Genomic DNA, 19,565 nt, shown 5'->3' with positions numbered 1-19,565 from the left:
GATTTAACTGAACTTATCAGACCCAAAAGCTACAACTCTTGTTTCATAGGTCTTGCTTTACCTTGGTCTTAACCATCCAGCAGAAAAGTATAAAAATGAAGTATATGAAGTAAAGCCATGCTGTTATGTTGAGCTGTAGGGGACTCAGGTCAACAATTTCTGACCTTGCCAGTGAAGTGGAAGACCTAATACTATTATGGACTACTGGACTGTTTTGGAATATTTTGCTGAGTTCACACACCTATAATATTCAAATGACGATACTAAACAAAAAAGGGGATACAGATGAATGTCCATTTTGTATCTGTGTATTCAAAATGGTTAGGATAGTTATATAGTTACATTCTCTTAATGAATAGAGGGATTTGTTCTAACAGAGTTTGTAAATAGGATTTCATGTCTGCATCTTGTACAGCAAGTAACCACTAGGAAGAATGTATGCAATATGTTAATTATTGAAACTGTCCTACCAATTTGGTTTGAAAAAAAAAAGAAAAAAGGAATACTTAGTAATTCTTTCTTTATATTTATCATTTCTTTTTTATATGCGAGATTATTTCTGATCTGATTTCCTCTATACACTGCTGCTGTTGTTTTTTTTACTTCAGTTGCTGTTATTTTAGAGTTTTTGGGTGGGTGATTTTCAATATCTTCTATGTTCTTGTCTTCCCCATTTGTTCTGGGTGAGCTCATGGCCTGCGATTGAATTTTACTCCTTTGTTTCGTCATTTTGTATTTTGGAGTGAATTCTTTATTTTGAACCTGTGACACTTTTCGTGAAAGTTTGATAGTAGGTATCAGTATCACTGCAATCAGAACCTTTCTGTAAAGAGTTTGTTCTTTAGTTATCACTCCAGTGTCAGCGCTCCTTGTTTTGTGTTTGATCCAATATTGTGCCTTCTCTATTGAGTGAGAGAGAGATACTGGTTTCCCTTTGTCAATGTTCTCCATCCTTTGGTGTAGGGCTTTGGCGAGGTTCTTTCCCAATAACCTGCTGATACTGTCACCCGAAGGACCACATGTGGTTAAGCAGATATGGTTTCCTATTTACAGTAGTACAATTAGCAATACTAATAATAGCAAGTGAACTTTTAAGAAATTGAGAAACTTTTGTAACTAATGGCTTTGAATTCCATACCATATGAGCTACCATATGAGTTTTATTATAGCTATATAATGAAGCAAATCAAAGCAGATGTTAAATTGGGAATTTATATGTAAACTTGTTTCCCTGATTTTTGTCTGGGAACTTCCCCTTCACATACGTAGAGTTATTTAGGCAGACTACTTAACCTAAGTGTTATCACCTGCCACCTCAGTGCCACAAGGATCCTCCCATAGGTCTGGGCTGCAGTTTGGGACTTGCTGGGACTAGCGGCACACCTGAGCTCACTGTGTCCAGCTGCAAGTTTCACCCCTTCCTCCTAGGTCCATCCTGCTGAACTCCAGTAGGGCCTGAGCACAGGGCTTGGCTCTTCCAGGCTCTGCTCAGATGAACTCAAACCTATACTAAGCCATTTAAATGCATAAAAAAGGGGTGATATTTTTATACAACAGAGTACTACTCATCTGTGAAGAGAGATAAACACGACACTTTCATACATAAATGAGTACAATTAAAGACCGTATTCATAAGTGAAATAAATCATGTTCACATGTGTAAATATATTTTCTCTTTAGTATAAAAAACTGAAAGGGACCCAAATGATACAATAAATATTGACCCAAATGGTACAATAAACAGTATGGAGGGGAAAGAGATTCCTCAAAAGACAAAAATGACTGGGGTGGGTAAAAGGAGAAAAGAAGTAAAGGAAAATTAATTTTTTAATTTTTTAATAGGTAAGTTTTCTATTGTCTTCATTTTATAAATCATAGAAAGAATTACTAGAAATTTAATAACTTACTGTATTTCATACAACTTTGGACAAAGAAGGAGATCCAGGATTATTTGAAGACATCTATTACTTAAGTCCTCACATTTCCTCAATATATACAGTACATTGAAACTATTAACTTGGAGTCGTGATGATGGCAGATGGTGGCCAGTAGGGCAAGCACCCATGAGAAACTGTGAAATATGCCTTCCTTCTCCATTTTTCACCATATTCTCTCTCATCTACTCATGTTTCTCATATCCATTGTGTTCACTGCAGATTTGTCTAAGCTCTTCCAATTTTCTTGTTAGTGGTGAACTAAGCAATTCTTGTGTTCTCTTCCTGCCATTACAGTGTGCACCTTTTTACACCTCTCCTAAAGTTTAGTGATTTGGTGCAGATTGCTCTTGATGTGCTTTTTGTGTTTATTTCTGGAATTAGGATTGTACTAATATGAATCAAAGAATATTTCACTGATAAATACTTTATGCAATGCTATCTAAGTCTGAGTAAAAAACACACACTTAACTATTCTCATCAAAATTCTATTTTATCAGGAGTCATCACTGAACAAGTCTACTGTTTTTCATATTTTTTTCTGATCATGTCATGTTGAAAATAATCTATCCTCTAGGCTACAACTAGTTTTTTAAAAGTCATAGGGCTTCATGTTAAATACTTCAGTATCATCATTTCTCAATATGGTTTGTGTTCCTCAAAAGTATTTATCAGATTCTATAAGTCTTTATACTCCTCACACTTCTCTGGTCCACATCTAAGTTACATACAGTTCTGAATACCGTTGACATAATTAAATAAAGAAGGACCAAGTGAAACTGATGCTTTGACTTAATGAAATAAAAGGTTTGATAATCACTTAAAGTGACTATGTTCATGCAGACCATGAAAATTGCTGTAATCATGAGCATAACTGCAGCTGTTTCTAAGAAACAGGGAGAAACCCAGAAAACTAAAAGCTGTTGACAACTATGAAGGGATTTAGGACTTGAAGTAGCAGACTGAAAGGATTTTTCAGCTATGAACAAAATATTTCCCTGAAGCTCTTCTCCCTGTGAATAATCTTGAAGCCAGTCCTGTTATCAACATTAAAAAACAAGTTTTTGAGAATTTTTCTTCTCAGAAGAAATAAAACCCCAAAGGAGACATACTATTTTTATTTATTTATTCATTCATGTATTTTTTTGCCAGCTCAGCCTGCCCTAAGGTCTGGGCTAGCATGGCATGTGGCACTGGGAATCGAACCATGGTCTCCTGTGCCTGCCTAAGCTTGCCTAAGTAGGTGCTTTAGACAACTGAGCTATCTCGCCATCCCCATCTGTTTTTTTTTTTTTTTTTTTTTTTTTTTTTTTTTTTTACCAGGGATTGAACTCAAGCCCTTGCACTTGTCAGGCAAGCGCTTATTCTTCTGAGCTACCTCCCCAGCCCTAATACAATTATTAATTATTAGGAGGGCCAGGGATATAGCTCAGTAGAATAAGCGCCTGCCTGGCAAGCGCAGGGTCCTGCATTCAATCCCTGGTACTGGAAAAAACAAAATAAAACTTAATTGCTAAGGAACAACCAATAAGATCTATAGGAAACTGACTTGTACATGAATTTGCGGCCATTTTTGAGTAAAGAGATTAGATTACTGTCATGTAGTAACTATAATGCAAATAATACAAAATTTTTACCTCTTTATGGTCAGGCAGCAGTATATTAAACTCTTGGTGTAGTCAAGGTAATTAGATGCTAGAAAATATGTTTCTAGAATCTATGATTTTTTCTCATTGAAAATATGGTTGCAGTGTGATCAGTGGATATAATTTTTTAAACTATAAAACCACATAAAACTGAAAAGATGAAGAAAGATTGAATGCAAAATAAATCTGATCCATATTAATTTTAATCATGATTGAGGGGCCGGGGAAATAGCTCAGGAGAGTAAGCACTTCCCTGGCAAGTGCAAGGGCATGAGTTCAATCTCCAGTTCTGCCAAAGAAAAAAGAATCATGACTGAAATATCTTTAATTTTTTCATTTACTTCATTAGTATCCAAATATATTTTAATTGCTCTGTGTGTTGGTGAAGTTTCTTTTATCTGGATAGATTCTCTTTTTAAGTATATTTTTCAATTTTCTCCTAATTTTTTTCTTTGTTGATTTTATGTTCAGAGTTATAAAATTTTTAGTAGTTGCGTATATTATTTCATTTGTAAAATTGAGACTAGAGTCAGTAATTTTCAGTGTGTTTAGTATTTACAGGACTGGGGATTTCACTCAGTGGCACCAAAACATATATATCCATATATATATGTGATGCAGTAACATGATGCAGTGGTTCTGTAAAGAATCATAATCTCAAGTAATGATTCTATAAGTAATCTTAAGATCAGGCTTTTGAAAAGTTTTAAAGGTTTAAAGAGAGAGAAAGCATTTAAATACATTTTTCTCTGCATTGTAAATTTCTGACACAAAACTCAATTTGAACGTTTATAATTTTTTTACGTATTTAGTAGAGTGTCTACAGGGTCTCACAATGTAGATCAGTTTCGTAGTGACTCTCCTGTGTTCAGCCTCCCAAATACTGGGATTACAGGCTCGTGCCACCACACCTAATCTCATTGCTGTCTCAGTCTCCCCAGGGGAAGGGCTGGCACTGCACAGCAGGAATTGAAAATAGTACACTGAGTTATCTGGATGGCCCTGACTGTTTATATTTTTTAATACAAATTTAATGTAATGTCAAAAATGGTGCTGGAATTGAGCAACTACAGGAAGAGAAGGGCCTCTAATTTAGGTTGCCTGCAGTAGTCTTGCAGTGTGAAAAAACTGACATTTCCTGTGACTCTTTGGGCATTAGAATAGAAGTGGTGGGAGGTATATAGATTTTCAGCATGCTGCAGGCAAGAGACCAAACTTCTGAAGGTGGCTTTGCTGGAACGGACCCATAGGTTTTGTCAAAGAGACAGGTGGGCATTCTCTGGGAATATCAATCTGAGGAAATTGAAATCAAGCTGAATGTTACTCCAGATAATCCCCCAACTGAGAAATAGAGACATTAAAAACAAATAATTGAAAAAAGTAAAGAATGAAGTATGAGAAAAAGAAAACATTAAAGAAAAAAAGGAGTCAAGAAGGGAGGAAGAAGGAAGAAGGGAAGATGCAAGAAGTTATTGAAGTGACTTAATGTACTTTAATGACAAAAATTCCTGGAAAACTAAAGTTTGACTCTCTTAATCATTAATTTGGTAACTAATTTAACATCTGAAATCATTTTTGTTGAAAAAATCAATTAATGAAATAGGGAATTCTGGTACCCACAGAGTAGAAGGAAAACATAAAGGCATGATAAAAATATTTATAGTTGCTCTTATCCTTAGGAATCTTTGTGGGTATTTCAGTCCTATTACTAGAGGAAATTTGTAATGAAAGAATATTGGCACAATGGAAGCTGAGTGCTACACATACAGTACACACTATGGAAACTGAACATGTTTCTTTAATATAAAATGCTTATACAGGCAGGGGAGATAGTTCAGTGGTCGAAGCACCTGACTGGCAAGTTCAAGGCTCTGGGTTGGATCCTGGGTACCACATTCTGTGCCTGGCCTGAGTGGAGTAGACCACCAAAACAGGGCATGGTTGCACATGCATGTAATCTAAGTGCTTGGGAGCCTGAGACAGGAGGATCACTACTGGTCTGAGCTGTGTAGCGACACCCTGTACCAAATAAATAAATAAAAGATTTTAAAAATGGTACACTATTTGTTATGAGCAAATGTGTACTGTCCAACACTTAAGAGAAAGTACTGAAAAAAATATAAAAGTAAAACTCATGGCCAGTGTAGTACTTGGTAATGGTGGGTGTTCTATGAGGGTTTAATTTCAGTCTCTCTCTCTCTCTCTCTCTCTCTCTCTCTCTCTCTCTCTCTCTCTCTCTCTCTCTCTCTGCCTCTTCTCCTCCTCCTGTCCGTCTTCCCCTTTCATCCCCCTCCTCCTCCCTCTCTTCCCCTTTCATCCCCCTCCTCCTCCCTCTCTTCTCTACCTTCCCATGCCAGTGTGGCTGGAGGAGGGGACGTTCACCTGTGCATGCACCCCAGTACTGGAGATCTTGTATTTCCTCCAGTGGCTTCTGGGTCTTGGCTCCGAACATGGTACTGGTGGGAGGTAATGGAACTTTTCAGAGTTGGAGCCTAGCAGGGAGTCTTTGGATCATTGAGAGTGGGTTTCAAGGGAGACTGTGGAGCTTCTGCCTCTCTGTTTTCGTCTTTTGCTTCCTGGTGATAAAGTGTGTGGCTTTGTTACTCTGTGCATATCTGCCAAGATGCAGTTATAGACCCAAAAGCAAGACTATCTGATCAGGAAGTGAAACTTCTAAATCTGGGACTCAAAATAAACTGGTGGTGTTCTATCATCTGAGACTTTGGCCAGGATGAGAAAGTCTGAGAGTCCTAGATCTCACCCAGCTAATGCTGAACAAACTCCATGCCGTTACCTTGTTTTCCCTTGCTAGTATTTAGTCTTCTAAGTATTTCATTAATTTGAAAAGACTCATGATATGGTGTCAGTTGTTGGTTTTATTGTTTTTCCCATTGGCTTCTTTAAATATCTTCTATTAAGATTTTTATCTATTCATTCCAAAGTCTATTACTATTAAGAATAAGTTTTTATATGGATTCCTCTTGAAGGTATACTCACAAGTGAAATAAACCAGACCCACATGTGTGAATATCATATAGTCTCCCTAGTGTAAGAACTCAAAAGAAGAAATACAAATAGAAAGGTATAGCACAATTAAAAGGAAAGTGAGAATTTAAGGATTAGACAATGAAGAGAGGGCAAGAAGAAAAACTAGGAAACATGACAGGGGCAAAGCCATATGTTTATAAGCACAAGATGGTTAAGGCAATGGTCCTGAAAATCTTCAGCAGGTTTTTGAAACTAGCAGCTAATTGGTAGGATTCTTAAATGTCACAGTACCCTGACTAACTGTATCTGCTGATACCTGTGAACTAAGCAACTACACTGAAGATAGCAATGTGTAATAGTAGGGTCATGCTTGGAATGCCTGTCATTCTGGTCTTCTAAATACATACTGTTTGTCCTGACATACCAATTACTGTCATTCTGTCTCTTAAGTAAATGTTTGTTTAAAAATAAAAGAGAAATAAATGAAAACAAGAGACAAGAGAAAAAAAGAATAATTTTTTACACAAAGAATGAAAAAGTAGAAGTGATAGACAGTAATTTGTTTATGAATGCTTATGGTCAGAACTGTGTTGAAAAAATAAATAAAATTAACAAAAAGGAAAAAAGTCTACTGTTATTCTGTATCACTGTTTTTCTCTATTCTGCTGACATATGAGAAAGAAATTTCTTTTGAATTCTGAATGACTGACTTTGACCAGAAAAAGAGTGTCTTAAGAAGAACTAACCTACCAATAATAAAATGTAATTATGTTACTTATAGAGCTTGAAATTTACTTAAATTTACTTATAAGGAAAGGAAGAGTAAGTCCCTGTTGTTCCTACCTTGAGGAAGCAGTGATTTATTCTGACTTATGTCTATTAACTTAACACATTATCATAAACTGTGCTCTTTTCCCCACTATATACTTTGATGAGTAGTCAGTCATACAAGACAATCCAAAGAGAAACAGTGGCATAACAAACCACAGTTCATCTAATCTATGTTACTGAACACCTCAACTATTGAACTACTCTTTGAAGAATTCATCTGTTTCTTCTTCATCCTCAGGCATGCTGTTCCTTCTGTTTACCTAGGTTTGTGTACATAAAGTCAAAAAAGAAAGAGGCAAATTCTTACCTCAGGGAGGTCCAGATATGACTAAGAAATGGGAAACAAAAATGAGAAATACTGGGAGGGTTTAACTCCTGTGAAATAACAAGCATGCAGTTTGCTTGTAGACTGAACCTATTTCCTTATCACAACTGAATTTTCTTTAATCCCTTATGAGGATTTTAAATTTTTTCTTCAACTGAAACTACTCATAGGATTTTCTCACACACACTGCTGGTCTGCTCATCAGGACAGGCCACTGCACTCTCTGCACATTGCCGTGGACAACCGCCTCTGTCCCTCTTCTCCTCTGTAAATGTGTCCTTACTGGGAAGCCTCCTGGACCATCCCATTTAGAGAGGAAAACATCCTCTTAATTTCTATACTCCTGAACTACTAGGCCCAATAAGAAATTTTTTGTGCACAAAACAATAATTTTGAACAAGATTTTAAACCATTCATCATTTACTGGATATATAACCTTGGATAAATCTGGAAAATTTATAATCAGTTCTGTCCTCATACTGAAAATGAAGTAAATAATATTTACTTTACAGCTCTAACATGTTACCAGGAGAAAATGATGTAATGTTGTGAAATGTTTTGTATACTTTATTATACTTAGAAATAATTTCTGGCAAATTTACTTATCAATACTTATATTCTATTGATCATAACTTTATTCATGCTTTTTCTCTTATTTTATAAATAAAATTAAATGTGCATATGCTTTTTGATGGTTAAAATAATACATCATTAATTGAAAATGATAAAAGTTAATTCAGTAGAAAATGTTAAAAGTTCATTCATCTCTCAAAATGAAAATTAAGTGTAATGTCACAAGGAAAAAAATACCTGAGTCAAGAAACAATGGTATTAACATTTTAATTAAGTACCACATGTCATACAATATCATTCTGTGTGTATGTGTGCATGCATGTGTGTGTGTGTGTGTGTGTGTGTGTGTGTAGGTAGGTAGGTAGATGTGTATAGTTTTATAAACTTCCTAGTTCATTCATTTTCTATGCATATCCCTATTCCTTAGTTTTCTTTCATGTCATCCAGCGCAGCCATAATACTCTGATTTTGTAATGAGCTAAGTGCATAGGACTGTACGATGCGTAAAATAAATGTTTAATAAATTGGTTCTATTCATAGAATGACTTTAAACACTTTGATTGCCTGAACTTAAAATTAAATGTCACAGTACCTCTGTCTTTAAACAGATACGCTGTGCTCTTACTGAAGAAGCAAAGCCAGTATGTGCCACGTTGACTTCTTTTTCTGTTTCCTTTCCTCTCATGTAGTTTGTCGCCCAGCCCAATTGTCAGCAGTTGCTTGCGTCTCGCTGGTACGATGAGTTCCCAGGCTGGAGGAGAAGGCACTGGGCGGTGAAGATGGTGACATGTTTCATAATAGGACTTCTTTTTCCTGTCTTCTCTGTGTGCTACCTGATAGCTCCTAAAAGCCCACTTGGACTGTTCATCAGAAAGCCATTTATCAAGTTTATTTGCCACACAGCCTCCTACTTGACCTTTTTGTTCCTGCTGCTGCTTGCCTCTCAACACATCGACAGGTCAGACTTGAACAGGCAAGGCCCACCACCAACCATCGTCGAGTGGATGATATTACCGTGGGTCCTGGGTAAATGTGTTACTATAGAAAATATAATAAAAACGTGTTGCTGCCATGGAATTGTGTTGCTCAGAAAATAATAATCCTGGATATTTGGGAATGATTAAAAAGGGGCTGAACGTGGTCGTTTTAAGGCCTTGTCCTCAGACATGAATATTTTGCAAGTTGCAGTGGGTGGACCTGTTCCCAAGTACAATGTATGCATAGAAACCTTAAGTTTTAGATTCCAAAAGTTACTGACTTCACGCCTCACAAGTGACTCTATTGGTTTCTTGTTCTTTTCTTAAATCTTTTCAACCACTGGCCATATATAACAATCCTACTTTCTTGAATAGACATAATTTCTGAAAGATAAGAATAAATCGTTCTGAGGAATTGGGGATTCTATGCATAAAGTAACTACAGTCATTTTTGACAAACGTAATTGACATGTGCCATTATTATTAATGCTAGGATATGGTGTCATAGAATGTCTTCCAACTCTGTGCTTTCATCAGGAAAGGGAGCTTATTGTAGGTCTGCTGGAAGTCGTAGTGAAATAGAAAGCCTTAGGAAAAACCTTATGTTCCTTTCCTAGTGTTATTATTGCATTGATCTAAACTTACATTTTAATTATTTTTTCCTGTATCATACCATGGTCTGCTAAAAGGTCATCATTTTTCAGTTGAACTCATCATTTCCAAGATCCTTGGCATCACATTCAATTTGTTAGAAAATATATGACAAATTTCCTCACTCATGATCTCAGAAGTTTTGTTTGGGTTAACTTCAAACCTATTGAGGAGGGCTGGCCAAATAGATCAGCGGATTAAAGCACCTATGCTGGTCCCACCCCTTGGGGCGTGCTGAGATAGCAATTGAGACTAGGTATGGTGGTGCAGGCCTGTAATCCCAGCTCTTGGGAAGCTACAAACAAGCGGATAAGTCCAATTTAAAAGTGAGACCCTGAACACCCTGTGGACTCTTCACTAAAATATATATATATAAAAAAAAACCCTACTGGGCCAGGGAGATTGCTCAGTAGAATAAGTGCTTCCCTGGCAAGTGCAATGGCTTGAGTTCAAGCCCCAGTTCCAAAAAAAAAAAAACACTACTACTGAGGAGTCTAACAGGAGGAAAAGTCAGGGGAAAAAATTAGCCCATCTAAATCTGAGAAATTTGTAGTGAAAATATTCAATATATTTTACATATTACTAAAACGTAAAAAACTCAAACATTAGCTTATAGTAGATTCCAGTAATCTGAAGGTATAAAGTGTGATCTTATTTAAATTAGAATGGTATTTTTGAATTAAATAATTATGTCATTATGTTAATATTGAAGATAAAATAATTCTGCCTATTTCCACTTAAATTAAGCCTTACACATGAAAAGTTATTTTTATGTGATTTTTTCTTCATAGGAAATATGTTTCAAACAATGATTATAAAAGCATTTAGGAGATTCAGTTACTTGAATTAAATATCTAAAAATTCTAATATCCCCAATAGAATACAAAACATTTAATTTAGAAAATATTGTACATGCAATGTAACATGAAGTTGCATTATTGTTGAATAGGCAATCGATGGAATTGTATTAAGTACCTCTATACAGTAAATTTAGTGTAGTGTGATTATGACAAAAAGAAAACTTCTTATGAAGCTTAAATTTTATTGGAAAAAATTTATAATAGGCAAACATATATGTTGATGGTAACTGTGACAGAAAATGGCAAATAATACAAAAGTAAAAACTCCAAAGTTTAAAAAATTTCACAATTAAAATGATCACTGACTGCTTCCTACATGCAAGATTTGTAACCGAGAATCCTTGAATGTTGTCTGAAAGAATCCAGCTCCAAAGCCCAGTACTATGGTTAAATAAGGTACCACAGATTGCATAGTGAGAAATGTCTGCTAATGGAAACATTTTCTAAGGATATGTTGACGTGCAAAGAATTAATTTATCTGAGAATTTTTAGGATGAAAGTATATCTCCTGCAGTAAGAAAAAAGTGCCTTTGCATGATTATCTTACTTAAAAACAGGCATGTGCAGAGGTGTTTATATACAAAGTATATGCTAAAACAATTACACTGTTCATCAAGTTTGGTGATTTGTGAGCACCTTACAATTAAGATTAAATTATCAGATCTTTAACAGATCTGTGGTTGCAAAGGTATGCTCCAGGTCACTGAAATGCTGTGGAAAAATCACTGTACTGGAATACATGAAGTAAGCCTAGCACTAGGAGACTATTAAATTATAGGGAATCATAAACTCTCAGTATCTTCAGTATCATCACCTATAAAATGAAAGATTTAGAGTAGAAAACATGTAAAATCCCACTGAATCTTGTCCTCATAATTGCTGAGATTCCACTACTAGGGGCAGAAAATTGTTGTTTGAGGTGTTAATGACATTGGGGTAAGGATACTTTCACCTTTACCAGATGTGATATGAACAAAAGTCACGCTCTGATTTGATGACTGTATTTATGCATCATCCATTTTCCCACCCAGCCATTCTAGCTGATGATATGGCCGTGCTCACAGGTTTCAGTTCCTTAATAGGACATTCCACAGTTCATTCATTATGATTTTTTTACTGTAATAACAAGATTGAATGACTTATGGAAACATATGACTTGTCAATTAATATTTTCAGTGAGAATCTGGAAGTCTGTTCATGGGTCCTAAAGCCTTGAACTGACTTAGATTTTCAATCCATGATACTCCTGTGAACGACATGATATATAAAGTGCTAGCCTTTCTTTGTGCTAAATTTACTCTTCCATTTTTAGAGGCTAGCCACCACATCTGTGATTTCTTCCTTTATGATAATGCTCACTTTTTTACCACCCACTTAGTTTGCTCCAGCAAAAAGACTTGCTTTATATATTTACATCATAAATCTTTGTTTTCTGGAAACATTCGCTGATCTTATTTTAGAGCTCATCCTTTCAAATCAAACCTCTTTTTTTCTCAAGAGGTATGTTTTTCTGAAAGAAGTGATGTTCTTTTTTACCCTTCGCTATTTCATACATAAGAATTTCCCTCAACCTCGTGGGTACAAGTGTCTTGTCATTTAGTACGCGACAAAACAGCATCTCTACATTTTCCTTGTGGTCATTCCTATTGAAGCTCAATGTTGTCTTAGCTATCAAAATTTAACACTGTTGAGTATTGTACCTTTAGAGTACACGTACAATGACTCTTACATCTCTTCCCATAGCATCACTGATAACTTACAACCTACCATACTGCAAGGCTTTTTTAAAAAAATAATTTTATTAAGAAACAAATAGCAATGAGATCGTTTCAAAACCGATTATTAGCACAATTTTAATAATCAATACATTGCATATTGTTGTCTTAGTGGTTATCCATTGTACAAGATGTAGATATGATATCCTGTCCACAGACACTATTAGAACAAATCTCTCTATTCACTGAATTAAGCAAGGCTTTTTGAATCATGCTTACTTCAGACTTGCTTGTATGCAAGCTTCTTAAACATTTTCTCCCCATCTAAAAGCATCAAGGCACTTTTTTTTCAATATCTAGTCAAGATGATTTTTTGGAAAATATCCAAACATCTTATGAAACTTATGATTTTGATCATCTTGACCATAATTCAAAGCAATAGAGGTAACTAAAGACAGACAGACAGGTAACTCTAGAGGAAGAGGTACCAATAAATTCTTAGACTGCAATCACACATTCAAACAAAAAGAGCAAAATGCTATACTAAGACTGCTGTGAAGACTCGAGCTTAGAACTTAGTCAGTGTTGATTTTTCCATATAATGTTAGGCATATAATATTAATAAAATATTTCTCTGAAAAAAATCATTTTTATAAGAAAAAGTATGTATAAAGTAGATAAAGCATGTTATATGTTTGATATGCATTATGCAAAGTCATCTAAATTGCAAGAGTAGTTTTTATCTAAAATAGAAGTTGTTTCTAAAGCTAATACAGAATAAAATATGAGTAATAATAGTCATAAACCTGTAGATCCTAGTTTTCAGACTTTTCCAGGGTCTCCTTTAATTTTTTTCCTCAAAACCAATCACAATTAAATTAAGAAAAATGGCCATGAGACTTAGCTCAGTTAGTTGTCAAAGCTCCTGCTTAGGCAAGCACAGGGACTGGTGTTCAGACTCTGGCACCACATGCCATGTTGGCCCTGCCCCTTGGTGCACTGAACTGGCCAACAAGACTGGGCATGTTGGTACATTTATAATCCCAGCACTAGGGAGGCTGGAGATATAAGGATCACTATCCTAGCTGCATAGTGAGACCCTGTACGAAACAAAGAAAGAAAGAAACAAGGAAAGAAAGGAAGGAAGGAAGGAAGGAAGGAAGGAAGGAAGGAAGGAAGGAAGGAAGGAAGGAAGGAAGGAAGGACCGAAGGAAAGACATATCACATTCTGCTACACAAAGAAATGTATGTGTACATAAAATTTCCAAACAGAGACTAATATAATCAACCTACCAAAAATATCACAAAACTGATGATTATTTTAGAAAGAAACTAGAGCTCTGTTACATTAACAAAGAGGAAAATAGTTGCTCATATGAGGAAAAAAATTGGCAGATGAAGTAACGTGACAAGATGTGTATGCCTAAGAGTGAACCACATCAGAGCAGTGTGCACATTGTGCTCACAGAGCACGATGAGGAGAGGGGTCAGGGGAGGGGAAGGCAGACCACAGCGAGGAGCAGAGCTGGACTGAAACAGCTTCATGGAACTCAGGGGCAGCTAGGGAGAAGTGCTCATTTCTTCATCTTGCCAGCAAGGCATATTGTTGAGCAGCTTTTCTTTAGCCACACTGGGTTTTCATTTCTATCATTGATTTATATTTTTATATTTTAAGAAGTTGGTATAAAGAAGTCTGGAAATTGTAGCAACTCCTGTCAAATCAAAGATGAGAAATGAAAAATGGTTATCATATTTTGACACAGACATTCACAGGGACAAAGATCATGTATATATTTTTCCTTCTTATAATATTTCATTTCGTTTTGGTGTGGCTGAGTGAGCACAATGCCTTGCTATGTTTAGCGCAAGGTTTACCACTGAACACCATCAGCCGCCCATTTTTTAATATATTTTATCTAATAGTTATTAAGATCATAAGGTGTCAAATATTCACAGTTTCACCTCAGCCTTGAATTACCTGTGCACTCAAGTTTCCAGAAATGATGCACTGGACAAGTACAATGGCACAGACCTCTAAGTTCAGCATCTAGGAGGAAGAGTAGGGCAAGTTCCAGGCCATCTAGGGCTGCACAGTGAGTTCAAGGCCAGCCTGAACTACGCTGCTTGCTTCCATCTGAAAAAACAAAAACCAAACAAACTAAAAAAAGATTTCTTTTTGTCATTTTTAGAAACTAAGCTATAGCTCTACCTATCTACCACAACCTCATCATCTATCTACACACATAAAGTCCCAAACATAGCCATAGAATGTCCAGATATTAATTTGAAAGGAATGCTTATTCTTCAAGGAAATCATATCATCATTGCAGTATGATGTATGATCTTCATGTCCCTGTTTAGCTGTGGGAGAAAATATTTTAAGCTTGCTTTCCTAGAATTATAAACACTAACACAGTAACACTGAAAGCAATATAATATTTATAAAGATTTAACTTGCTGTATATGCCCCTCTACTACAAAATAAATGACTTATTTCAGGAGATGAAAGCATAATACATAACTGAAATCCACAGATCTTCCAAAAATGTCTGGCTGCATGGTTCAAATAGGATCGAAGTGCAAGACTTGAGAGATGCTTGATTTAGGTTTGATTAACTTGGAGTAACAATAGTGGTCACAGTGATAGTAGCGAAAATGAAACCTATGAAGTTTGGTAAGTGTTGAATGGTTTAAATGCATTTTTTTCATGTGAACTTCATAGTAACTGTATTCCACTTAACTATATTCAGTGAGGTTAAAATTTCATTTCATAGAGAAGAAACAAACTTTAAGGAACTAGCGCCCTTGTCTAGTCAGGATGATGAATACTCAATTCAAAACCCAAGACCTGTAAAGCTAGAGCCTTTATTCTCCAGAGAACACTGCCCCAAAATTCAAAGAGGCAGAAGTAGAGAAGCTAAGAACTGTCCAGAGACCTAAATTTCCATTGTTTAAGGCTTCTTTGCCTCTGCTTGTCATCTTAAATTTTGACTCAGGTTGAATTTGAATGGATTGTATATGATCCATTAAAGTGTAACACTCCTCAGACACACATTTGTTATGATTTAATACTGGAAAATCACATTTGGCAAAGAAAGCATCAAACACACCACTGCCACCACCCTCAGTCCACCATTCCTATCTATCGTCATGTGTCTAGTGCTGAAACAAACATTCTGTTTCGAAACAGCTAAGATAAAGTCCCTCAATGTGACTGGCAGATGTTTCCTTTTGGGTTTCCCTGTATTAGTTCCTTAGATCTAAGCTTAAATTCTCTTGCTTCTAAGAGCATTATTGTTTCATTTTTCACTGGTGTATGTGTGTGTGCATATATAGTTCTCAGGAAAATGTGAAGAGATGACTGTATCTCACCGTACCTATTTTTTAAAAATGTGTTGAAGTTCATGTTTAGTAGAAAATACTAATCTTCATATTTTAAAAAAAATAATATTTATTCATTTGAATATAGGTTGAGCAATCCTTGCTACGCCCTGAAAGGAAACAGTTAGAGGACTATTGATTCATTATTTTCCAACCTGCATAAATATTTTATGCTTTAGTTTTCATGGGAAATTTCAAATTGCAGCACAAATTCTATTAAAATATGATCCTTATTTGATAGAAATTTTTTACATAATTTGTAAGTAACTATGTATGCACATACATATACACATATGTGTGTCAGACATTATCATATAATCCACAATTCTGAAGTTCTACAGTGTAATCTTGATCTAAAACTAACATAGCATCATTCCCTAGTATGCTTGGAGAATAGGTACCTCCTTACTTCTGTCTCCCAACTCTTTTCTCTCTGATGTTACAACACTGGCATCAAAGCCATAATAGCCTTGTTTTTAAAATATCTGCAAGTTAAGAATAAGCCTTCACTGTCTCGCTGAGCCAGTGATTCTATGGATTTTCTTTACAGAGCCTTTCAAGGTCACGTCTTTAACAACTTCTGGACTTGAATGGCAAGAACTGGGTGGCTGCTATAGGAAATAACTTGACTTGCTTCTGACTTGGGATTGTTGATGATTTGCGTTAAGTACCAGTAGCAAGACAGGGTGAGACAAAAGCTCTGTTTACACAGACCTATGCTGTAACTTTCATGTGAGATTGGGTCTGTTAAATCTGGCGTCTGAGAACCCACTATTCTCTTTCATCTTTTCAGCCAGTTCCAAAAGACAAAATTTAATAGAACACCACAGCAGCCCTGGGTTAATATGTTCTGGGAAAGGTAGGAAAAAAATAGTCAAAACTTCCAGGCATTCACAAATATTTTTAAGCGGAAGTTCTCTGACTCATGAGCATTATGATCCTTTCTTCCTGCGTCCTCATGGTCTTGACATCCACGCAGGTAGTCAGGCTGCCACCACGAAACCATGTCATCTGTTTATGAACAGCAAAGAATAATTTTGAAATGTTCCAACTGTGGGAAGAGGACAAACATTTTGTGACAGCAGCTCCCTCAAGCTTTGTTCTCTTGAGGCTTTTACGTTCCCATGAACAGTTTGCTCTCTGAATGAGCAGGTGGCTAACAGCACCCTCTAGTTTTGCTAATGAATAGTTTCTTTAAGGGTTCAGTGGCTATTGCCAAAGAGATGAGAACTGGTTTCACTAACATGCTAGTAGTAGGCAGAAAACAGTGGCCATCAAATAGGTGTGTGGTGACCTGAGACATCCAAAAGGACAAACTGACCTGGTGCCTTAAAAACATAAGATTCTGAGCAATATTATTGTTCAAAAATGACTGATAAACAATCCCATACATCATACAATTTTTTTAAAAACAACTGTGGCTAGAAGCTTGCAGCTCTATCCAAACCTCAGTTTTTCTTTGTCTTTTCCTTTAATGCATCAGAAATGTAAGATTTTGAGTAGTCAAGAAAGTCACGTTTAATGTCTTCTCTTCCGAATCCCAAGAAGAAAAAGGAACTAATTTCTCAGAATCATGAGTTTGTTGTTACTCTTCTTAGAAAATTTTAGAGATAGTAGTATAGGCATATAGTCTAAAGTTCAAATTAAAGTATTCTCACATTGAACCCTTCACATAGGAATAGTCTTCTCAGATATTAAGGAACACTCAAATCAAAAACACCATCACATTTTGCACTTGTACCTATTGCTTTATAACTCCTTCAGAGTGGCCCTACATCTGCCCTTGAAAGCAATTAGTGCTTTTCTTCCTTTATGTCATTACTCATCTAACATTTGAGGTTAGCATTTTGGTGAAGTTTTTTATTTCTATTTTAGAGAAGGGTCTACAGGGTGTTCAGGGCCTCACTACTAGATCAGATTCGTAGTGATCTGCCTGTTTACAGCCTCCCAAGAGCTGGGATTACAGGTGCGCACCAGCACGCCCAATCTCAGTTGCCCTCTCAGTGTGCCCCAGGAGTGGGGCACCGCAGGCCCCAGGATCGAACCCCTGGCCTCTGTGCCTGCTTGCAGTTTCCTTAATCTGCTGAGCTATTTGGCTGGTCCTAGCATGTTGGTGATTATTAATAATCCCATGTGGCTTTCCAATTTCTTAGAAGTAGATACTGTGATGCTTCAGTTTATCCATGGAGGGGGGATAAAACATAAATGCTCTGATTACCTAGGTAGTTAAAATATATTTCACTTTATACTATGTACAGTCGTGAAAGTCACTGAATCACAGATACAACATAATAGAATTGATTGTATTATATAGGCCAGGTTTCCAACTCAGCATCAGACTTTCTTTGGAGTACAAGTGATGGATGACATTCTAGGCTCTAGATCAGAATCCAGTTTTATAGCAACTCTAATCGCCAGAGAATTTTCCTTTACAATAGGCTAGAAGCTTTCTATATTTTTAGTATCAGGAATCCAATTTTCAGTTCTAGGACAAAGTAGAGAAAGTCTGAACCTTTTGGTACAGGACAGTTTTAACTTCTGACTACAGATATTGTGATAAACAATTTTAGTAAAATTTTGTTAACATTAACAGCAAGAATCAGTGCCTGGCAAATTATACAATTAGAGTAGAATCCCTTTTCTTAGAAGTAGGGTAATTCAGATCTTTACTGGGGGAGTGATAATTGAGATTTAGAGAGATTTGATTTCTTAGCTAAGGCTAGAAAGCTGATGGCTAGTTCAGCAGAGCCTGGCATCTCCCTTCCAGTTCTGAAATTTAATTTGAAATGCTTTTGTCCAATCAGCAATCACACACACACACACACACACACACACACACACTCATTCACACCTTCTAATCTCTGGTAACTAGCAAAATATCTAGAAAGACAACATCTTTATTATGGTACGTAGTAAAATCTGGAAGATATTTAAATGTTGTTCAAGCATAAAGGATTTAGAGCCTTCCTCAGTTTCTCCACTAGCCACTGGTGTCCCATCAGTTACACTGCCTGTCCAGCCTTCTGTGTGCTTGATTAAGCTGAGGCTGTCTGATTCTCTGACTACACCCAGGTACATAGGAAACAATACCATGGCATGACTGAGGGAAATATTTCCATATATTTTTCCTCATTGGATAAAATAAGTTGTAAGTTTCCTTCCCACTTTAAAACTCAACTCGTAAACTATTATCTTCTTTAATTCTGATATTCACCTTTCTTCAATATGAAGCAGACAAATAGTATTACATTCCCAATTATTTCCCCACCCTCACAACACTCTCAATGGAGATATTTTAATGAAAAGGACCTAGAGGCAAGATGAAAGTTTAAGGACCGACTCTAAAGTAAAGGAGAAGTGGGACTAGAGACACAGCTAGGCAGCACCACGCCTACCTGGCAAGTGCAAGGTCCTCAGCTTAATTACTGATACAGGGGCTGGGGAGATGGCTCTGTAGATTAAGCAAGCCCTTGCCTGGCAAGCGCAAGGGCCTGAGTCCAATCCCCAGTTCCGTGAAAAAAAAAATTACTGGTACAAAAATACCCCAAACAAACAAACAAACAAACAAAAAACCTTATTGTTTAAGGGAAGGAGTAGTACACTGCAAAATTAAAAGTAGACTCTATATCTAAACTTAAACCATTTGTGTTATATGTTGTAAATTTTGTAAGCACATAATGTTTA

The 19,565-nt window shown here is 36.3% G+C and overlaps 1 protein-coding gene across 1 annotated transcript in view; it reads left to right on the top strand.

Moving 5' to 3' along the window:
• Positions 1 to 19,565, top strand: part of Trpc4 (transient receptor potential cation channel subfamily C member 4) — a 196,882-nt gene that overhangs the window by 117,535 nt on the left and 59,782 nt on the right. The window contains exon 3 of the mRNA XM_004631102.3: positions 8,987 to 9,323. Coding sequence (XP_004631159.1) covers positions 8,987 to 9,323 — 337 coding nt within the window. The remainder of the gene's footprint in view (positions 1 to 8,986; positions 9,324 to 19,565) is intronic.

Source organism: Octodon degus, unplaced genomic scaffold (assembly GCF_000260255.1).
Source record: "Octodon degus isolate 3935 unplaced genomic scaffold, OctDeg1.0 scaffold00038, whole genome shotgun sequence".
NCBI classification, from domain to species: domain Eukaryota; kingdom Metazoa; phylum Chordata; class Mammalia; order Rodentia; family Octodontidae; genus Octodon; species Octodon degus.
Note: the sequence above shows the minus strand (reverse complement) of the source record. Positions and strands in the feature narration are given on the sequence as shown.